The following is a 21,021-nucleotide window of genomic DNA, read 5'->3' on the forward strand; positions in this document are numbered from 1 at the left end:
TCAGTGCATGGAGACTGTAAGAGAGATTTTTTTAAAGTTATTTTAAGATGAAAAAGCATCCTCCACCATTTCCTATTTGCATTTGCAAGTAGTTAGATATTTTGGAACCAAGGTATCTAGAAGAGGACTAACCTGCATCAGGTCAGTTCAAAGGTGATGTAGAAGAGTATTCAAAACATGTTTGTTAAGAAAGTAAACTTCATTGAAGTTTACTTTAAACTTTCCCATACTGTTGCTGCAAGAACTATTGAAGATTACTGTAACTGAAAAATAGATGGGGGAGAATTTCATGATACTTAATATGATATGTGCAGGTATATTCATGTGGCTTTTTTAATAATAATAATAACAGCACTCCCATTGAGTTATTATGAGTGTCGCTTTCATATGGCAAAAAGGAAGAAAAAAATGTTTAAAAAATTAACTGTACAAGCCTGAGTACTTACAGCTACTTTATAATCATATTAGAACAGATCAGCTCTCATCTGAGGTTATTCTTACAGATCCCAGTATGACAACAACAGGCAGAAAGTGCCCAAAAGGTCTCTAATAAATCTATGGACAAAGATCAGGACCTAACTCTGATCAGCACACCATTCATCTCAGTGCACTGTTACTCACAACAACTTGGTTTCTGGAGTTTAGCACAATGTTGCTTTTTCTTCACCAGCTCCATATGTAGAGACAAAACAGCTTTGACAGTTATGTCATGGTGAAAAAATAAAGGAAATTTCCTTCTTTGTCCTTTGTAACAATTCCTGTGGTTTTAGCCTAATCTAGCTTGTACTGCTGTACATGTGCAACAAGGTTTAATTACATAGAAGCCAAGATGAAACTGGCAGAGCTCAGTAACCATGGAGATTAATGATCAATAATATAATACTATTTGTTTATAAATTATCCATAGCTCATATATCCTTTTGTAAAAGGCAAATAGGCAAGCGAGATCCAGGCAGCGGTTCAATTTATTAATATTTTCTGAAATCAAATGTGATTATGATTTCTGTGGGTGACTACCTTCCCATTAATGATGTTATTTTCAAATTGTTCGATACAGTATGGATTAGGGAGAGATGACTGATCAGAGGAGAAATATAAAGCTCCTCAATATAGGAGTCATATAAATATAGGAGGCATATAAAGCTACATCTGAAGCCTGCATAGTGAAAAGTGCTTCTTCTTTTGCCCAAAACTCTTAGTAGGCACTACCAGGCCGTGTTACAGCTCACGGTGTGATTAGGAAAAAGTTATGAAAGCTTGCGGACCATACACAAAACACAATTCACATTCCGATTTCTTTTTCTAGTTAAAAAAAAAAATTCATCACAAAGCTCATTAATGGTGGCAATCATCATTTGAAGTCTATCTCAGATAATGATTATGAAGAACCTGGAGAAGGTTTCAAAATCTTACAGTTCCTTTTGCTTTGGGATAGATTAAGATGTTTTCCGACTACTCATTGTTTTTCTTCCTCCTTATGTTTAAAGAAGTAACTAACCAGTCTTACTGAGAATATTTTCCACCAGAAAGTCAATAGTCATCAAAATTTAAAGTCTTCACATGCTTCTGAATTCTGGCAATTTTCTACTTGGAAGGATAAGAAGAATTCTTCATTAATATCTATTTCAACATTTTGTTCTAGTTTGTTTCCAAAATTACTTTGCCAAAAATGAATATTAGAAGCGGAAAAGATTTTTTTTACATTATTTTACAATTTTAGGTAATGCAAACCCAGAAGTGACCTGTTTTATGTCTTACTCCATGATGAGTTTGTTTTCTTTCAATAGGGAATAATCACTTTTAAAAAATCTTCCAAAAAATACAAAATCTGACTCCCCAGCAGTTACATGTAAAGAAAGCAAAGCATGGGGAATTAAGAACCATTTCAGTATAATTTTAGTGTTTTAGTATATCCAGAGAGTTAATGGATCTAGGAAACGGGATGATATTCTAGAATAAAAAGATAGTTATCTGATCTTCAGCAAGAGGATAAAAGAATAACTGATTTTATGACAATTGCCACTTTTGTAACATTTACATAATAATTATATAATTGCTGTAACAAATCCCTGTTTTGTGACTTCACAAGAATGTTCAGCATCTCTTCAGCTTGAGTCTGTGCTTGCAGTGCAGTCCTGCTGAGATACAAGGGATGTATATATGTTAGCATTTCAGCCTGGGAGTCTGTCTCTGGATCATCCCAACTTACTGTTGTGTTTCTGAGTCATGGAGCCATCTCAGAGCAAGCTGGTTTCCTTCCAAATGGAACTAAACCAGAAGTCGTGCTTCAGAGTCCAGAGGACATTCAGCCTGTAGGACAAGAGGAACAGGAGTCTAAACTGGCAACGCTTGTACAAGCGGGTATTAAACCATCGGCGTTGGTTTATATTTTTTCTCTATGGATCCACTCCTCTTGGGCTTGCTGTCGTATGGTCCCCTTGCTGTTGTATGGACAAGGCTAAAAAGAAGCGTTACTACCTGGGTATTAACAAAGCATGCTACCCAGAGTATCATCTTAAACCAATGTCTCTTTAAGAGGATGGATAGGGCTCAGGCTTCTCTGCAAACCTCCTGTACTGCACAGATGCGGCCACCCTGTATGCATTTCAAATCCAGCTATTTTATTACTCACTGCTCCCACGGCATCCTTGCTCAGTGGGTTAAGAAACTGCAATTATGCTGTCTGCCCTGAGACAGCTTACAAGTTGTCCTAATAAGCAGCAGATTGATTTTAAGTTGCCTCTGCTGGCTTTCAAAGTGCCTAATGGCACTGGTCCCAGCAGTAAGGGAGTTTTTGCCCAGGCACTTCCCGCCGAGGAGCGGTACTTCCACAGCATGCAGAGATCGCACTGGTCTGCCTGAGGCACCGAGGGAGCTGTGGTGTTCCTGTGGTGAACCCAAGCATGTAGAACTTGTCTGCACATGACAACAGGCTTAGTTCACCCTTCACTCCGAGCAACACCTGGAAACATTTGTTTTCCAGTGGTATTTTATTTTGACTATGAACAGACTGTACTTGAATGATCTTTCTTGGATTTTTTTTTTCCTCAAAATTTTCTGTTTGTTATACCCAGTCTCTAAAGGTAGAATACATACCCCTCTGCTTGAAACAGAGGAGGAGGGCAGGGGTTTAACCCTGAGGTTCAAGAGCCCCTCGTGAAAGCTGTCAGGGTGCTGCTGAATGTGAACTTTGGAAAGGGATGCCCTGGGATGTGGGATGCTGTGTCCTCCTCTACCCACACACATTCTTTCCAAATGAAGGCAATGTGGGGGAAAAAATAGCAGACACCATGGCCTTGTCTTGATGTGCACCCAGGATACAATTTGGGTGTGTATCTGAGGCAAGAAGTAAGTCTTTCTGACCCCTGAATTAGATGTATAATTACTAGCAACTGTGAAGTAGGAGTCCATGTCCATGAGAAGCAGGGTTCAGATCCAGCAGGAGCTTGGAAATGGGAGCAACAACCGGTCACAGGAGCAAAATTTTGGCTTTGTTAGAAAAAAAAGTTCTAGGCTCCCAGTTGAAGTCCTTGTTCCCACTGAGATCAATGATCATTCTGTCTGCAGGAACAGCAGGTGAACCCAGCGAGGGGCTGCAGGCTCCAATCTATGTCAGCGAGACAGGCAATTAGCTGAACGTGCTGTCCTACAAAGCACAGCTCCCACATCGGCTGCCTTTTAGGAACCCTGCAGTAACAACCACTTTGCTGAGCTTCTGGAAATACTCCAGATGCAGACTGTTGCCCCCAAAGCAGCAGAATTCCCAATCTTAGCTTTGCAGTCCTAATGCTCTTTTAGAACCAAATTTATATGGCTGTAATTGTCTAGATTTAAATTAAAAAAAAGAACCCCAGGACAAGTGAGCCTAGCTTTTGCCCCAAAACCCATCATGTTGGCTTGAACTACGGCCCCACCTGGGCTACCAGCGTCACTGGGGGTTCAAGTGTCTCACCAGCCTGATAGCTGAATCTGTCATGAAAAAGGGTACAGAAGACTGTACTGGCAAATTTCTCAGATATATTTGCTAAGAGCAAAGGTGAGCCAGTTGCCTAGAAGTGGAGATGAGATGCAACTGCAGGGTGAGTGCTGTTGACTGGAACACACAAGATGCAGACGGGCTCCTTGGCAGGCATTGCACACACAAATAGCACGTTTTTAAAAAGCATGGAAGGCAGCCACATTTTAATAGACTTTCTCCCTGTCCTTTTTTTAATCTTACTTCAAAGAAGAGGTCACCACAATTCCTTTCCCTGAGCCTCATTCTTGCAAATATCTAAGTCGCTTAGGTTCAAAAAAAGAGTAGGAAAATGTAGACTACAAAGAATGAGCTGGACATGATCCCCTACGAAGAGGAATCGTTGTTCCAGACCAGATTCTGCCAGCTCTTTCATGTGAGGATTTTCTCCACATTTGACACTTAAAATCAATCACTGGGAGAGGGACAGAGAAAGGGAGTGAAGGGCAGGCAGCAATCAAACTAATAAACAATTTGGTTCCTGCTAGAGAATGTGTCCTTTAAATGGCAAGAAAATTATAATAATGTGTTTTCTTTTGTGTTCATGAAATCAAGTATTCTCACACTAAGTCAGTATTAACATTTTAAAGAAGCTTTAAAACATACAACCAGGTTTTGTAGTTAAGATGGGAAAACATTTTAAATTGGAAATGTGCATTTAATTCCCTCAATTAAATGTAAAATATTTAAATACTTAACCTGATTGCTGCCAACTGCAATTTCCTATAATAAGGAATTACAAGGATAGAGAGTAGTTCTTAAAGGCACATGGTTCACATGAAACCAGCAAAGGTTCAGGTCTGGAAACTGCAACTTCATCTATGCATATAGTCACTTATATTTAGCCCCTTCACGCATGTTACAAATGGGAAAATTTCCAGCACTATTTTTTATTTGGCGTTTAAAAAAAAATCTTCTTTTTTCCTATACATGGACTAACTGGTAACTACATTATGAACAGCAGATACAGCAAACCAATACATGTTTCCAGCCAGTAGAGTCACGTGAAGCACCTCACATCTGAATTAAAGGACATCATATGAGAATTCTTCTTGAAAAACTGAAGACCAATCTCACAGAATGCATTTCTTTGTGAATAATCATTTCATCTATCTGTCTCTCTATCAATACCTATATATATACACAGATACATATCTACATTCGCTATATATGTATCTGAGGTCATGACACATTTCTGTTGCCCAAACTTTTCACATTAATTCTGCTATGATCTTTAGGACAAATCCTGTTCTCAGTTGTGATGATGGAAATTACAACAACTTTGCTGAAAGCCAAGCGTGTGCAAAAATCTCTTTCTTCTTTCAGAACTGATTTTTTGTGGTGTAAGTTACCTCTACGTTGAGGACAAGATGCAGGCACCAGCTGGCAACTGGACTTCATGGAAGTTATGTAAACACGCAAGGGCATTTTCTCACACATTTTGAGAAAGCAGCAGATTGAAGAACGCTGGTTGCTGGCCTACAGCTAAGCAGTATATCCTGCATTCCACCTCAATCCGTTTTAGGAAGTGGTCATTATAACTTAACTTCCTCTACATCTCTCTACTTTGAACTGCTGTTCACTTCATAACTAAAACTGCATCTAGAGAATGAAGTTTTCTTTTTATCTGACTTTTTCCTTAAATGCTGCATATTCTAATTTCCTCCTCCTCCCTCCATGGCTGGCAACAGACCAGCTCTTTTATTATATTTGGAGCAAAGAAACAGCCCACTGAACCTTTCCCAGACCATATTGTCAGGACTTAAACACTTTGAACAAATCAAAGTACTTATTTAGAAGTAAATTAATTCACATTTGTAATACAGCCTTCCACTGCTAACGACAGGTCTGATCTCTGCAGAAATAATTCATGGGCAGAGAAGTAGGACAAAAAGACTGAGATAGAGAAACTCATCCCATTTCTAGGCACTTTGCTGGGGCCCTCACTGGCAGCAGCAGTCACACTTGGCTCTCTGCGTAGACAGCCAAAGGAAGAGAGGACAAGCCAGAGGGTGATTCTCATCTCAACGTTGGCCAAAAAGCTCCTCTTTCCCTCCTCTCCTGCGAGCAGATGGAAACTAGGATGGCTGGGATTGTAATTAAGCACATCAGCAGAGAAAAGACTTGTATCTGAGAAATTCCCTGCTTGGACCTTCTGTCCCGGCCCGAGCCAGCATGCCATTAGGCACTTAGAAGAGGCACCTACAAGTCCAGCACGGATGTGTGGGGGGCAAAAGGTTCAAGGGAGGAAATTCTCAGATAAGAATTGTCCCTCTTCTCTGTTTACCTTGAATTTCATCATCTTAATAATGTAATAAACACTGTGGAAGAGGCTTTCTCTAGGTCAGGGAAGTTTAAGATCAACAGATATATGCAGGGGGGTAAGGTAAACAGAGTAAGCCAAGTGTTGCTGTGTTACCATGTTCTCAACAGCATTTCTGTCAGCTGTTACCAAGTAGACCCTTAGTGTTTTTACAAATATGAGCAAAGTGCCAAGCTGCCACCTCTCTTTTTTTTTCTTTTTTTGACCAATGAAAAGCGTAGGATATTCTAATTTCTGATGTCATCAGTGCCCTACCTTAAATCCCCTTGTGGTGATGCCTTCTCTCATCTTCTAACACTCTGGCAATGCCTATGCTGATCCAGTTTGCTGAGGTGGTTTTGCACAGATCATCTGTCCTGATACCAGTTTCAGAATAAATCCTAAAAGAGAGTGGACTATCCTCTTAGAGACTGAGAGATGGCTGGGTCATGATTTCCAGACTAAAGTGATCTATCAGAAGCGAACGGCGGTTCAAGTAAGAACTTCTTCAGCATTATCTTCCTAGTTTGTTAATTTGGGGAAGCAGAATATTAGATTGTGTATGAGCCAAAATAACTCTTTGAAGCAAGGTGGGGCAGTAGGTGCCAGAAAGGCCGTGTTCAGTTAATTGCAATTTATCTAAAACCACAATAATCTATTTGCAAATTTCCAAGTAAGATTTTATCCCTAATTTAAATTCCCTCATCTGTTTAAGAAGGGTGTACTTTTATTCTTCCTAACTAACAATTATTTTTATTTTGGAGAAGATAATCTTTGTTCAGGAAGGTTGCTGTTGCAGTCGACACATTAGGAACACTTCTCCTACTCTGTGCTATGAAGACAAGGATATGCGAACCAAGCTAACACCAAAAAGTTATTACTTAGTCACTGTGCGCATATTTTTATAAAGAGCCGGAGACTTCCATTGCTACAGTAGATCCTTGCAGAGCGAGTCTTACCTGACTCCTTTTTGACATCTATGGTGAACAGATCAGTCTTGGTATGGCTTCCTTTTCAAGGAGATAGCCTTTAGCACCTTGGCCTAAATCTCGCTTTTTGGTCTAAGCAGGGTGAAACGGCTCAGGCAATCTGCTGAGATTGGCAGATCACCAGAAGATGATCTTGCTCAGTTCAAAATTTTAAAGGTAAATTGTTTTCCAAGAAGACAGAAGAGGACTTGAGCACCACCTTGCATGATTAGAGCAATTGTGCCAGGTCTCTGTCATTGTATGGCTAGTCATGTAGGAGATAGGGATGGAAGGTGGTCAAGTCTGCATTGTTTTTACCCGCAGGGTATTGATGTGCAACATCCTTTTCTTGAAGGACTATCACCCTAGAGATGCCTGTCTACCAGGATATGCCCCATCCCAGAAACAAAGCATCTGTCAAGACCCGACTGGATGAAGTAGAGCATCCCAGAGGAGGCATCGGACTGAAATTTCTAAAATAGGGCGCGACTTTCTTCTGAAGGAGAGACAGCCGTTGGAGGTGGTGGTAAAGAGGGTTAGTTTGCGAAGAATTAGAGGTCTTAAATATGAAGATGAACAGTTTTGGACAAAACATATCATCCTGGAAAATGGCTTTATTCTTACACATTCTCTTAGATTTGTCCAAATCAATAGCTAGAACAACAGACTGCCATACAAAATTTTGTACAAATGTTGTAACTGCAAAATGAATAGAGATAATTTCACTAGCTAGCCTCTAAGTAAACAAAAATACATCAGCCATCTTTGTTCATTCAGTCTATTATTTACAGCTGTCCTAAGATTTAAAATTTGTCTTCAATTTAATTTATATTTAATACATATAATTTATGATACTGAGATTCAATCTTAATACTGATTTCTACTGTAAAGCATTCTAGAGATCTGCAGCAAAGGACTACATCTCTGCTTCTCAGTCAACAGCCTCTTATTTGACGCCCTTTAAAAACCTGATGGCAACTTCCAGTTTTGAAGCAGTTATTTGAACTTTATCATTGAGTGGGTGCATGTACTGCACACTACATGCGGTAAACATATCAGAAGGAAGTAATTTTTAATCCCTCTATTAATCCAGTATCAATTGCCAATATGACACCTTCCCACTTTGCCTACCCCCAAAACATGAGTTAACTTATGTGAGTTGAACTTCATCAGAACATAGAGAATATGTTAACCCTGTATGTCCAATTTTAAACGTAATTATACTAAGATTGATATGTAATATCTGAAAGAACTGTAATATTACTTGAAATAAAATTTGGCAGTCCTTTCTGGGATAAATTTAGTGCACATGTTCTGTTCCACCCTATCAAGTAGAGGGAGACATGTAAATGCTTTTTATTTGAGAGACAACTGAAGGAGAACTAACCGAATTGCAAAAGACATAAAAGTCAAAAAACAACAAAAAGATCCTTTGAATCAATTGGTAAGTTAAATATTAAGTCTTTGACAAAAGCCCTATCTAAATATATAATAGACAAAGTCAGAGTTACAGGAATCTAAAAATGTCTTTGAGAGCAGAATAAGCCAAGCAGATGCACCAGTAGTTTCTAAAAACAGCTGAAAAAGGAAATTACTGTACAGTTTCCAAAACATCACACATTGCTTAATTTTCTTAAGGAAAACAGACAAATAGCAGATCTCTTCATAAAAAGGGTGACACAGTGATCAGACTAAAATCCCCAAATCTTTTTCCATTCTACCAAGTATCAGCTGCTTTAAATAATTCCCTTCTCACCGTGATGATCCATTTCACCTGAGCCTTTGTTTTCTGAGCCCATCTGCTTCAGACTCCTTTTCCAGTGCGATTTAGATGGATGCCCAAAGCTGACCTCCCAGAACAGTTACACGAACATTTGGACGTTGAGTGACTACTCTAACCGTAACACCGATATCCACTAACAGTTGGATGAGGGATGTTTATAATTGAGGCTCATCTTTTTTTTTGTTTGCTTGTGAGCAGTTTCTTTTATGTTCTGTTATTGAAGTGCATGTGTCGACTGACTTAAGAGGACAGCCTTGTAAATGAGATCTTTGATCTCAAGAGTTTATTTTATCTTTGCAGCAAGGAAAAGTGAATTGAATTGGCTGGCAGAACTAAGCCTGCTCTTGTCTCTGTTCTACAGCTGCTGCATCCTTCTGGGGTCATCATAACTTCCACTTCCAGCGCTAGATACTCTCTTTTGGCACAGAATTAAAAAAAGCCTTCTCCAATACCTCATCATAACCTGCAGTACAACGCTGAAAGTTGTACAACTCCTGGTTTATTATACGAATGATGCAGCGTGTTCAGACTGTTTTGCTTCTGTCAAAGGGACGTATTTGACAAACCACTGAGCTGTGAGCTACCCTGATACCTCATCAGGAAGTAAACTTTAATAGACTATTCATTGTATTTTTTTGGTAAAACAGTCTAGAAAGACTATGGCATGGAAAGCTGCAGACTAAACCCAAATATCTGCTCTGAGATGTTAAAAGGAGTATGTGATCCATTTTTCTCTCCCATTATTTATGTTTTCATACAGAGGCATTAGCATTACGGACCTTTGTGCTATCTCTACATCTACACAAAAAAAGACAGTATGGGGCACAGTAGCAGTTTACTTGTGACTCGGATCACTGGTGTGATAGTGTCATCATATTGTTACCACCTGCATTTCATTTAGTTTCTATATTTTCATTACAGCCAAAATTATCTACTACAGAAATAATGTTCAATGAAAACTGCTTTAAATTTCCTCCTTCCCTCCCCTTAGTTTGATGTAATTTTACTACATATTTTTCCTTCTATACAACTAAAGGAAATAATGAATACATGAGAACTCTGCCATTTCATGGTAGGTAGATAACTGTAAAAAACCGAATCATTTTTAATGGCCTTAAAGAAATTGCATGTAGAGTAGCCAGGCTTAGTCTATAGCACTCACCATGAAGGTGGAAAAGCTTTCCATTAATATGTTTCAGAAACTAAAGTTTAAATTAATTGGGGGGAGTTCTACTGAATTCTTAAAACCATTCATACAGGGAGGAAAAAAAATTCTGCACACAGAGTTGCCTTACGAGGGGTCAAAGTAGTGCTTCAGATCTTAGAGATCTGCTTCAGATCTTCTTCAGATCTGCTTTTTAGTTTATTCAGCCTGCACATCAGCACGTGCAGGAGAATTAAAACAGTCTTACTCTTTAGTATTATACAGTGCAAAGAAAAACTTCACATATCTGTACACGAAACCTAAAATCTGTGCTCCATAACTCAACCGAGAGTGAGATGCCATGCCTAGGAGACTAAGTCTACTTCTTCAACTCCTGGCATGTGAAAATGATGAAATTCTGAATTGACAAAAATCTCAGTTTCATTCTATGGGCAGTCATGTTTCCAAGTTAACTGACTGTCAACACAATGGGAACAAGGTAGTGACTTTTCTCCCCTTCCAGTAAGCATGAATAGTTACATCTCTTCTTGTGGATGGCTGTGATTCAGACAGAAGGAAGGCTAAGAAGTGTCTATGGAAACAAATCCCTTTTGCAGAAGGAGACCCAAGTGTCTCTTCAGAAAACATTCTCATCTCTGTGAAAGATGTTGAAAAGAAGGATAGTCCTCTACAAGAATCAAAGGATATAAATACCTAACTGGTAAAGAAATAACATGGTCTCAATGGAGGATATAAGGAGATCAATAATTTTCCTTAGTTCAAGGAATTTGGCATTTTGATGGGAAGAAATTAGGCCTAACATACCTACTTCTGACTTTGCAAGCTTGTTACAGAATATCAAGCTTAAGACTGATGAAGAGATGTAGTACAGCAGGTGGGCTGAATGTACCCAACTTGGCTTCTTGGTTGCAGGAGCGCTGCAAACAGGACAGGCAAACAGGGCATGGCATGGAAGTTTGCATGGCAGTTTGCACGGAAGGGTGCGCAGGGAAGGCGCTGCACCCTGCTCGTGGGCCCGCAGCCCAGGGAAGAGCTCTAGCTCTCTGCCAAAATGGTGGGCACTCGCCTCAGAGCTAAAACCAGTGTTGCTGCAGAGAAAGCCCCAGAGATGTTGCACACGGATGAGCAAAGAGCTTCTAGAGAAACTGAAATGGAAGAAAGAGGTTTACAGTATGTGGAAAAAGGGACTGGCCGCTTGGGAGGAATATAGGAACGTTGTCAGGGTATGCAGAGATGCAACAAGGAAAGCCAAGGCCCACTTGGAACTAAATCTGGCAAGGGATGTCAAGAGTTAACAAGAAGAGCTTCTTGAACTACATCAGCAGCAGCAGAAAGACTGGGGAAACTGGGCCCGCTGCTGAATGAGGGGGGTGCCCTGGTGACACAGGATGCAGAGAAGGCAGAGTTACTGGATGCCGCATCCCAGCCCCCAGAGGTGAGAGGGAAAATCTGGAGAAAGGAAGACTTCGCCTTGGTCGAGGAAGATTGGGTTAGAGATCATAGAATATCCTGAGTTGGAAGGGACCCACAAGGATCATCAAGTCTAACTCTTGTCCCTTCACAGGACAACCCCAAAATTCACACCACGTCTCTGATGGCATTGTCCAAGTGCTTCTTGAATAGTGTCAGGCTTGGTGCCATAACTACCTCCCTGAAGAGCCTGTTCCAGTGCTCCACCACCCTCTGGGTGAAGAACCTTGTCCTAATATCCAACCTAAGCCTCCCCTGGCACATCTTCCTGCCATTCCCTCAGGTCCTGCCACTGGTTGCCAGAGAGAAGAGATCAGCACCTGCCCCTCCTACTCCCCTTGTAAGGAAGCTGTAGATGACGATGAGGTCTGCCCTCAGTCTCCTCCAGGCTGAATAAACCAAGTGACTTGAGCCACTCCTTGTGGTTTCTCCTCTAAATCCTGATAGCCTTTACGATGGTGTGACTGGCTGGGTAGATGAAGGGAGAGCAATGGATGTTGTTTATCTCAACTTCAGTAGGGTGTTCGACACTGTCTCCCGTAACACCCTCACACACAAGCTAAGGAAGTATGGGTTAGATGAGAGGACAGTGAGGTGGACTGGGAACTAGCTGAACAACAGAGCTCAGAGGGTTGTGATCAACAGGGCAGAGTCTGGTTGGAGGCCTGTAACCAGTGGTATTTTCCAGGGGTCGGTGCTGGGTCCGGTCCTGGTCAACTTACTCATCAACGACATGGACAAAGAGCCAGAGTGTAACCTCATCAAGTTTGCTGATGATACCAAGCTGGGAGGAGTGGCTGATGTGCCAGCAGGCTGTGCTGCCATCCAACAAGACCTGGACAGGCTGGAGAGTTGGGCCGAGGGGAACCTCATGAAATTCAATAAAAGCAAGTGCCAGGTCCTGCACCTGGGGAGGAACAACCCCAGGCACCAGTACAGGTTGGGGGTTGACCTGCTGGAAAGCAGCTCTGCTGAGAAGGACCTGGGAGTGCTGGTGGACAGCAGGTTGACCCTGAGCCAGCACTGTGCCCTTGTGGCCAAGAAGGCAAAAGATATCCTGGCCTGCATTAAAAGGAGTGTGGCCAGCAGGTCGAGGAAAGTTATCCTCCCCCTCTACTCCACCCTAGTGAGGCCACATCTGGAGTACTGTGTCCAGTTCTGGGCTACCCAGTTCAAGAAAGACAGGGAACTACTACTGGAGAGAGTCCAGCAGAGAGCTACAGAGATGTTCAGGGGACTGGAGCATCTCCCTTATGAGGAAAGGCTGAGAGACCTGGGTTTGTTCAGCCTGGACTAGAGAAGACTGAGGGGTGTGTGCTTATCAATGCTTATAAACATCTGAAGGGTGGGTGTCAAGAGGATGGGGCCAGACTCTTTTCAGTGGTGCCACAATGATAGAACAAGGGGCAATGGGCACAAGTTGGAACACAGGAAGTTCCACCTGAATGTGAGGGAAAATCTTCTTTCCTGTGAGGGTGCCAGAGCAGTGGAACAGGCTGCCCGGGGAGGATGTGGAGTCTCCTTCCCTGGAGACACTCAAAACCTGCCTGGACACGGTCCTGTGCCCCCTGCTCTGGGTGTGCCTGCTCAAGCAGGGGGGTTGGACAAAATGATCTCCAGAGGTGCCTTCCAACCCCCACCATTCTGTGATTCTGTTTCTGTTTGTTGTTTGTTCTGTGTTTGTTGTTTTTTTTTTTTTAATTAAACCTTCTTCCTATGGCACTAAAGAGGAGCCTACCTTTGGATTGTAAGGAGGATTTTCTGCCTCTCTGTTGCTGTAACAGACAGTCTCTGGCTTTAAAAGGAAATCTGGTTAATCTGGAATTGCCCTGTCATCAGTAGAGGAGTTGCAGTTCCCTAAGAAGGGAAGGACTTACTCCTAGGAGTTGCACTTCTCGTTCCTCTCCATACTCACTAGGGCTGAGCAGAGAAAACCCAAAGAAGATGAATTATTGTGTTAAACAAGAGGGTGGTAGTGGGGAGGAGAGAAGGAGATTTCTCAAGTGCAAATTTTATGCTATTGTTCAAAACAACGCACTCGTCTTGCCCAGAAGGCTACTTTAGTGCTTTTGTGAACATAACAGGTGCAATAAACTCTGTTATTTTGAGATACTGTAATTACTGCAGTGAATATGCTCTTTGCCTTTTTCCTTTATTTGCTTAAGGGTCAAAAGCTCTCATCTGTGGCCACACAAGTGTATACTTGCCAGCTGCAGTACTGTAGTATCAGGGTTTGGTTCATACTTTACAGGAAACATCAGAAACTGGATCTGTAACCGCCTCCTTGACTGACCTGCCGGGCATGGCCTTGTCTGGTTCTACTCCTGAGTTTGTCACCAGGGAGTTGTCTGTAGGGACCAGCTCCCAGTCAGCCTTCTGTCGGGCTGCTCTGGATGCAATTATTCTTTGATTTACCTTTGAACATGTGGGCTTTTCTCCCCTTTTTCTATGTTTAAAATTAGACTTTTCCAGAGCCTGTATTTACAACTTTTCCAGAGGAAATAAGAAGTGTCTTGTTATGTTTGATTTATTAGAAAGTTCCATGAGGAAGCTATCACACAATGCGGGCTACATCTCTGGCAAGGAGAATGTAGAGAACTGCAAATGAAACTCAGAATCTCTCATGAACCAAAGGAACTCTAAATAACCTATTTCATAAAGGGGTGCAGGCCTACTAATACGTCCGCTAATGGCAACGACAAAGCTCCCATTTACAGCGCTTCATTGGCCCAGGATCACACCGCAGCCTTTAATTATTAGTTCAGGAGTTGACAGCCTGTCTTAATTCTGACGTTAATGACATCAGCTATGAAATACCTTTCAGTTCTGTTGAAACAATTTACAAACATACGCATAACACAAAACAAACAGTTCTGTAGAAGTTCTCATTTTTATATACAGAATATACAGAAAGGACAGCCAGGGCAGTTTACTATTTTGATGTCACTATTGATTATATTTTCATCGTTTTTAAATTTCTTAAAATTAACTATATTCCTTCATCAGGGGTCAAATGTTTGAATGACAATATTTGTTGACAGTGACAGATACACCTATATTCACATATATTCTATGCAATAATCACTTAGCATATGATGTTAAACATATCTTACACAAGTAATTCACATTTTTATATGAAATCTTTAATCTTCTGGAGTTTTGTGCCGTCTTCATGTTATTAGTGGGCAAATAGTAATATCCATAAATCTTACTGATTTATAACAGTTTAAGTTATTTTTTTTCTTATCCCAGTGGGAATAAATTCACCTTTGCTGTCTGGATACCATTAGGTTTCAATCCACTTTTTATGGATGATGTCAAGCAAAGGAGAGCTTTGAGCCGCAGCCCTTGCTAAAGAGAGGGCAGTTGGGACACACATTCCCAGTGCTCATTACTAGTACTCTTGCTAGGTGTAAATTTTACCGTTTACAGAATATGGTTAAGAATGCAGCCAAATGTTTACTCTACCATCCATATTTCTCACCATAGGTGAATACAACCTCCTCTCCACCCTTCTTTGCCTCTTCTTTTCTTCTGAAAAGGACGGCATATTGGCTTGTGAGTATAACGGAGCGTGATACTGACGTGATTATTTTAAATAAATAATCTATCTTTAAACAAAAAATGAACACCAAAAAATTATATGCTAAGTCAGCTAGTAAGGAAAGAACAAGTATAATGAGTTTCTTGGCTCTTCAACAGTGTTTCACAGTTCTGCTTCTAGACCAGCTGAGCCACAGAAACATTTCAGATTTGAAACTGACAACCTGGATGGAAACATGTTATTTGCAGGATGGTTAAGTTTTTAATGATTAAATATAAAACAATTATGAAAAATTTAGTCCTTCAGGTACATGTTAAGTAGAAAACTCAGCACACAAAACAGTTCTAAACAACTTGGTAAAATGAATTCTTCCTTCTAAGAGGTCCAAATAATTCCCAAGTACTTCACAGCCATACTATCCTCAGAATGTCATGGATGACACCTAAAACACCACAAGTCACCAACACAGTACACAGAATACATCAGATGAAAGTGTGATATATTTGATTAGAAGGACCCTGATTTTTAAATGACACTGAAAAGATCTCCACGCTGATTTTCCAAGTTCAAGCTTCCATGAAGTGTGAATGGTCACAGCGACAATAGACAATACAAGTGAAGCCAAGCAATTATTCTCACACGTAAAAAATAACTCACTATTATTTAGCATGTTTTTAATTGGAGTGCAGCACAGATACTTTCCCTGAAACAAAAACTTCAAAACATTTATGAACATAGCTGTCAAAAATATTAAATACATACATTTAAAAATATCTAAAACATGAATATTTAACAACTAAAGACATATTCACAAGGTAACTTCTCCATCATTTACAGTATTTATCTGAAATGCTGTAGGAGGATGAAAGTCTGAAAATATACGTTCTTTAGAGCTATCACAGAGCATAGAAAATATAGGAAAATATCCACTAACATTTGGCACAATATAAATATTCTACCCCAAGAGAGAAAACAAGTGTAGTCTTTTGTCTGACACAGATTATTATTCATCACAAATCATGACGTTACATCAGAGAGCTGTTGCTCATGCAACAGCAGCTCTGGTTTTAGTCGGGAAAAACAGGCTGAAAGCTTGTGAGCTGGGGACACAGCGGTCTGTGAGAACGCATGTTTAGGTACTTAGCCATTTAATTTAGCTGGATAAGAAACAATGTAATGTTTTCCTGTTGTTAAACATTGCCATCTGTATCTCTGGCACACAAATTAAAAAAAGAAGGGTGTGACCATTAAAAGTACGTGTCCTGAGATTTCCTTCTTCAGGGGGCAAAGAGGTTAAAATGGAAAAGCTGATCTATGTATAAATCAGGAACACATGTGGTAATGAGAACAAACAGCAGCCAACAGGCAGGCGGGGAGGACTTCTCCAGGCACAAAATGAGATGGACATAAATACCATCTACTGGAAAGGGAGCAGAGCGACTGATTTTCACTTTGAAATTGGTAAATTTAACCAGTTCTCTTAAGCCTTCATAATTATTTAAATACTCATGATTAACTCTGAGTTTTAAAACTTGGTTTAACTGCAAAGCTGCCTGTCCAGCAGCATTGCTTTAGCGTTAATACTGGTTTCTACCTGTAGAAAATCAGAGGTGATCTTAAAGAAACATGTATAACAGGATCTATGTGTTTAGTATCCGAGTGAAATAACAAAACAGTGCAGACGTGCGTAGACTTCATCTTACAGTTGTGAAATGTTTGTGTCTGCAGCCTACCTACTGGAAGTAGATACCAACAGCCAGCCTCCCACTCAAGCTGAAACACTTTTGCTTGATTTCTCCAGAGATAAACAGAATATTTAACATAGTAAGTTACAGTTCACTTAAAGCTAAGAAATATAACATGGTTGTGAATAATAATCCTTTTGATCCAATGCATCTGTGTACCAGTGGCAGGCCCCCAAAATATTAAGTCGATTAAAATAAGTCTTTATCTTTACCATAAGACTTGCTTCTTGACACAGACAGAAAAAAATAAAGAAAACATTACGGATCACAAAGCACTGAATTTTCAAGTGTAAAGTCATACCAAAATCTTGATAAATTGTCATTGATGTCGTAGGTGAGCAATCGGTCAGGAACGTCATTGTGGGTGCCCTGTACTGCTAACACATGTGGTGCTAGGGCAAAGGGTACGTCACTCAGAAGATCTGACATGAAAGGGCTGCTTTCCAAATTTTGACTCCTTTCATTTCCCACCGCTGCACTTGATACAGTCAACTGCGATCGGTGCCCTGTATTTATCTAAAGAGAACAGAACAGAAGTTTAGATGCTACAGTAACTCAGGCAGCTAAGGCTTTGTATGTAGAACCATCATGACCTACTAATAAATGAAAACAAAAAATAAAATAATAAATAAAATCAGTTTCAGGGTTTGGTTCAGGTAGATCTAAAATAGCAATTCTTAATACCTGTTGATAGAATTCTTTGGATCAGGTTGACTTGAATTAAGGCTAAAATAAACATAGCTTTTTTTGAACGATTAATGGGATTTCTCCACCTAATGTTACTCTGCATTTATGAAACCCATAAGGCTGGTGGGACTTTTTGCCATTATGTCCAGGCTTGTTTAGGGGAAATCACTTCATATAATTCCTTTCATAAACTGATGAAGCTCCATCTTGAGTTCCCCCTGTGCCTTTTCAGAAGTTGTCCAACAAAGGCATGACTTTGATGAATAAAAACCACTCCTATCCCAGTTATTTCAAAGTATTACTGATGTTGCTTTCCAATTTGAAATAGAATTGCATGACTGGCTGGTGATTATTTATGGCAATATATGCGTTGTGAAATATGTGCTTTATAGAAAAACATAGTTTACAAAACTTAAAAAAAAAAACAACAAAACCTCCTGAACCAAAACCAGAAATGAAATAAAGAATTCCCAGAAAAGGCCAATATAATTTACAGAAAATGCCAGCAGATAGGATGCTGGACCCAACAGACTTGCAAGCTTTGATATTGGCCTACCAACATGACCTTATTAAGCATCTATCCTAAAACTACTACTGTTTTAAACCAAAGAAAATACTATTTCCTCTGCCTCTAGAAATCACATCTAACTTGTTTTACTAGTTATAGCAATAAAATGCTCTGAAAACCAATAGCTCTCACATAATCTCTAGGAGTAAGATGTTTGTTATATGGATTTCTGTTTTGTATAAGAACACATACAGAAATAATCAGTAATTTGTTCAAAAGTGCTTAATAAGTCATGTCAGAGCCAAGAACATTAGACATAAATTTCTGATTGCAGTCCTGACTTCTTCTTTTCAACCCTCCATACTCAGCACACAGCCAGAAAAATCCAAAGCTTACACTGTTATTCGGGAAGGGAGAGCACTGAATGCTTTAAACGCTGATTTGGTGTTCAGCTGACCATAAGACTTAAATGGATCTACTTGTATGGAGGTTGCTTTCGTCCTAAATCATTCCAGGATTTTTAGGGGAGTTGTGCTGCTTAAGATCTGACCTGTGCTGGAGTTGAATGTTACAGATCATGATTGTTACAGAGAACTCAAGGTTGTGGCTGTTTGACAGGAGGACAGTTTGGGCAGTGGGGTGGTGATGGGGTTGTTTGTTTTCTAGCCTGGGACTATGTAACACAGCTAAGCATTTAGCCATGTAAAAGGTACGCCATATCCTTCTCAAAGGAAGGACTGGGTTTGATTTGAATGCAACCTGAGCACTAGTCATTCCTTACACAACCCAACATTTCATCTAGTAGGACAGATAAACAAACGTTAAACCTTCCATTAAACTGTCAGCAATGAAATAGATAATCTTGCCAGCCTAGGTCAGTTCAGAGCCAGGACTTGCCTTAGGTGATGGAGGAGGCTCACTCCTCCATAAGCTACTGGGACAGAAGGGATTAGTGGTGCTGCGTGCTCTGAAATGGACCCTCATTTGAAAGCTTTTGTTTATACTCACGATGATGATGACTAGAAACCTAAAGCTTAAGATAAGCTTCCCAATATCCATTACTATTATGTCACAGGATAACAATGTAAAACTTCTTAAGGTTAAGAAGTTTCAACAAAAGGAATGACCGCTAGATATAACTAGTAACTTTAGTGGTTATGATCCAATACAAAAGAGGAGCAAATGAGCTCCAAAGGAGGCGAATGAGGAAAGCACCTTCCTACTGTACTGGGATTCACTTCCCAGCACAAATCCTATTTTACTCACCCCACCCCACCCTCCCACCCCATCAGATCACCTTCTGGGTAATTGCTATAAAATGTTTTATTTTATAGGTATCAAAAAGGAAAGAGTAGTCCTATCTTTGTCTATTCTTCTAGGCCACTTCAGAGCCTTCTGGAGATAGACAGGGTGTATCACTGGATTTCTCCTGCTTTAACAATATTCTCTAAGCTGCTGTAATACTGACATGTCTGCACTACATAATTCCTACAGCTACAGCTTACAGATGTTTCTTCTTGTTTTTTTACTTTCCCTAGCTTCACTTTTCTCAGTTTTCTATTCTTATGAGTAGCTAACAGCTCTTCAGAAAGCTACACACAACAGCAGAGGCAAGAGTTGATAAAGATTTCTTTTGGCTTTTCTTACTGATTCTGGTACTTCTGGCAGGCAGAGAAAATAGGAAAGCTAGCAAAGAAGTCAGGAAGATAGCCTGCATAGTTGTACTCCTGCTTTTCCAGCTCTGAGCAAAAATCCATGGGCAATAGCACCGTAAATCTGCACATTCAGGAAAAACCCTAAAACCTCTAGTACTTGTCTGTTCTAATCAGCACAGTTATCTTCAAGTCAAAGATCAGCAGCTCTCACTTTAAAAGGGATCTTAACCTCTATAGCTGCTAATTGATAACACTTAGAGGGCAGTCTTCCTTCTTGTCATGGTCGAATAGGCTCAAGGCATGCATCATAACAAAATTCATAAACATCTTCTGCTACAGACATATTATCTTGTGAAGAACACTGCCAAACACACGGAACATTTATTTATTTGAATGATGTTTATCTGGAAAAAAAAAGCCCCACAATATTTCAAATAAGTACTTAAATTTGTAGCTGCTGTAAACTTTAAAGCTTCCCTTAATTTCTACTCTGCATGAATTTGTTACATTCCCTCTTTAAAGAAATAATCTGTGGAGCATTTACTGAGGTGCTGGTATTTGCTTGTATTACATCAGTCCAATATTCTGAAAGGGAGAGCAGAGCAAGAAAGCCCCAAATGAAAACCAGGAAAAGGTTATATCTAGGAATCAATTAAACAAGATCTTCAAAGACCCTTCTGCCTCCCCCTACTCCCACATACCAGGGAAAAATGATCCCTCACTTGCTGTCCTATTCCCATAGCTCAGATGATAATCAGAAATCCCTAGAATCTAATGCTTATTTTGTTTGGCAAATTATACTTTTATGAACACCTGTTTATGTCTTCATTGTCCCACAAGCTGGATGAACTCAATTTACAATGCAAATTAGACTATCATGTGGCAAAACTAACTTCAAAGAGAAAAAAAACAAAATTGGAGAGAGCACAAAACATCTTGGGTCTTCTTTTCTCCTCCAGAAACCTTACATTTGTTAGAAGGGTGCCAAATGGGCAGCCCCAGAAATTAAAATCCTTTCTGCGTATAGCAGATACCGTGTATCGACAATGAGACAGCAAGAGCCAGCTCCAGCTTTTCTTACTCTCAAGCCCCACTCCGCATTTCAAAACAAGACTGCAGTAAGGAAGGATAAATTACATTAGCATTATTTTACTGTTAAACCTCATTTTGCCATACTCA

At 40.1% G+C, this 21,021-nt stretch overlaps 1 protein-coding gene across 4 annotated transcripts in view; it reads right to left on the bottom strand.

Moving 5' to 3' along the window:
- Window positions 1-14,423: 14,423 nt before the first annotated feature.
- Window positions 14,424-21,021, bottom strand: part of UMAD1 (UBAP1-MVB12-associated (UMA) domain containing 1) — an 85,695-nt gene continuing 79,097 nt past the window's right edge. For all 4 annotated transcript variants that reach the window (XM_064444555.1, XM_064444552.1, XM_064444554.1 and 1 more), the window contains one exon: window positions 14,424-17,508. In XM_064444555.1, the coding sequence (XP_064300625.1) occupies window positions 17,251-17,508 (258 nt within the window). In that variant the 3' untranslated portion in view covers window positions 14,424-17,250. The remainder of the gene's footprint in view (window positions 17,509-21,021) is intronic.

This window comes from Phalacrocorax carbo, chromosome 2 (assembly GCF_963921805.1).
Source record: "Phalacrocorax carbo chromosome 2, bPhaCar2.1, whole genome shotgun sequence".
Taxonomy (NCBI): Eukaryota; Metazoa; Chordata; class Aves; order Suliformes; family Phalacrocoracidae; genus Phalacrocorax; species Phalacrocorax carbo.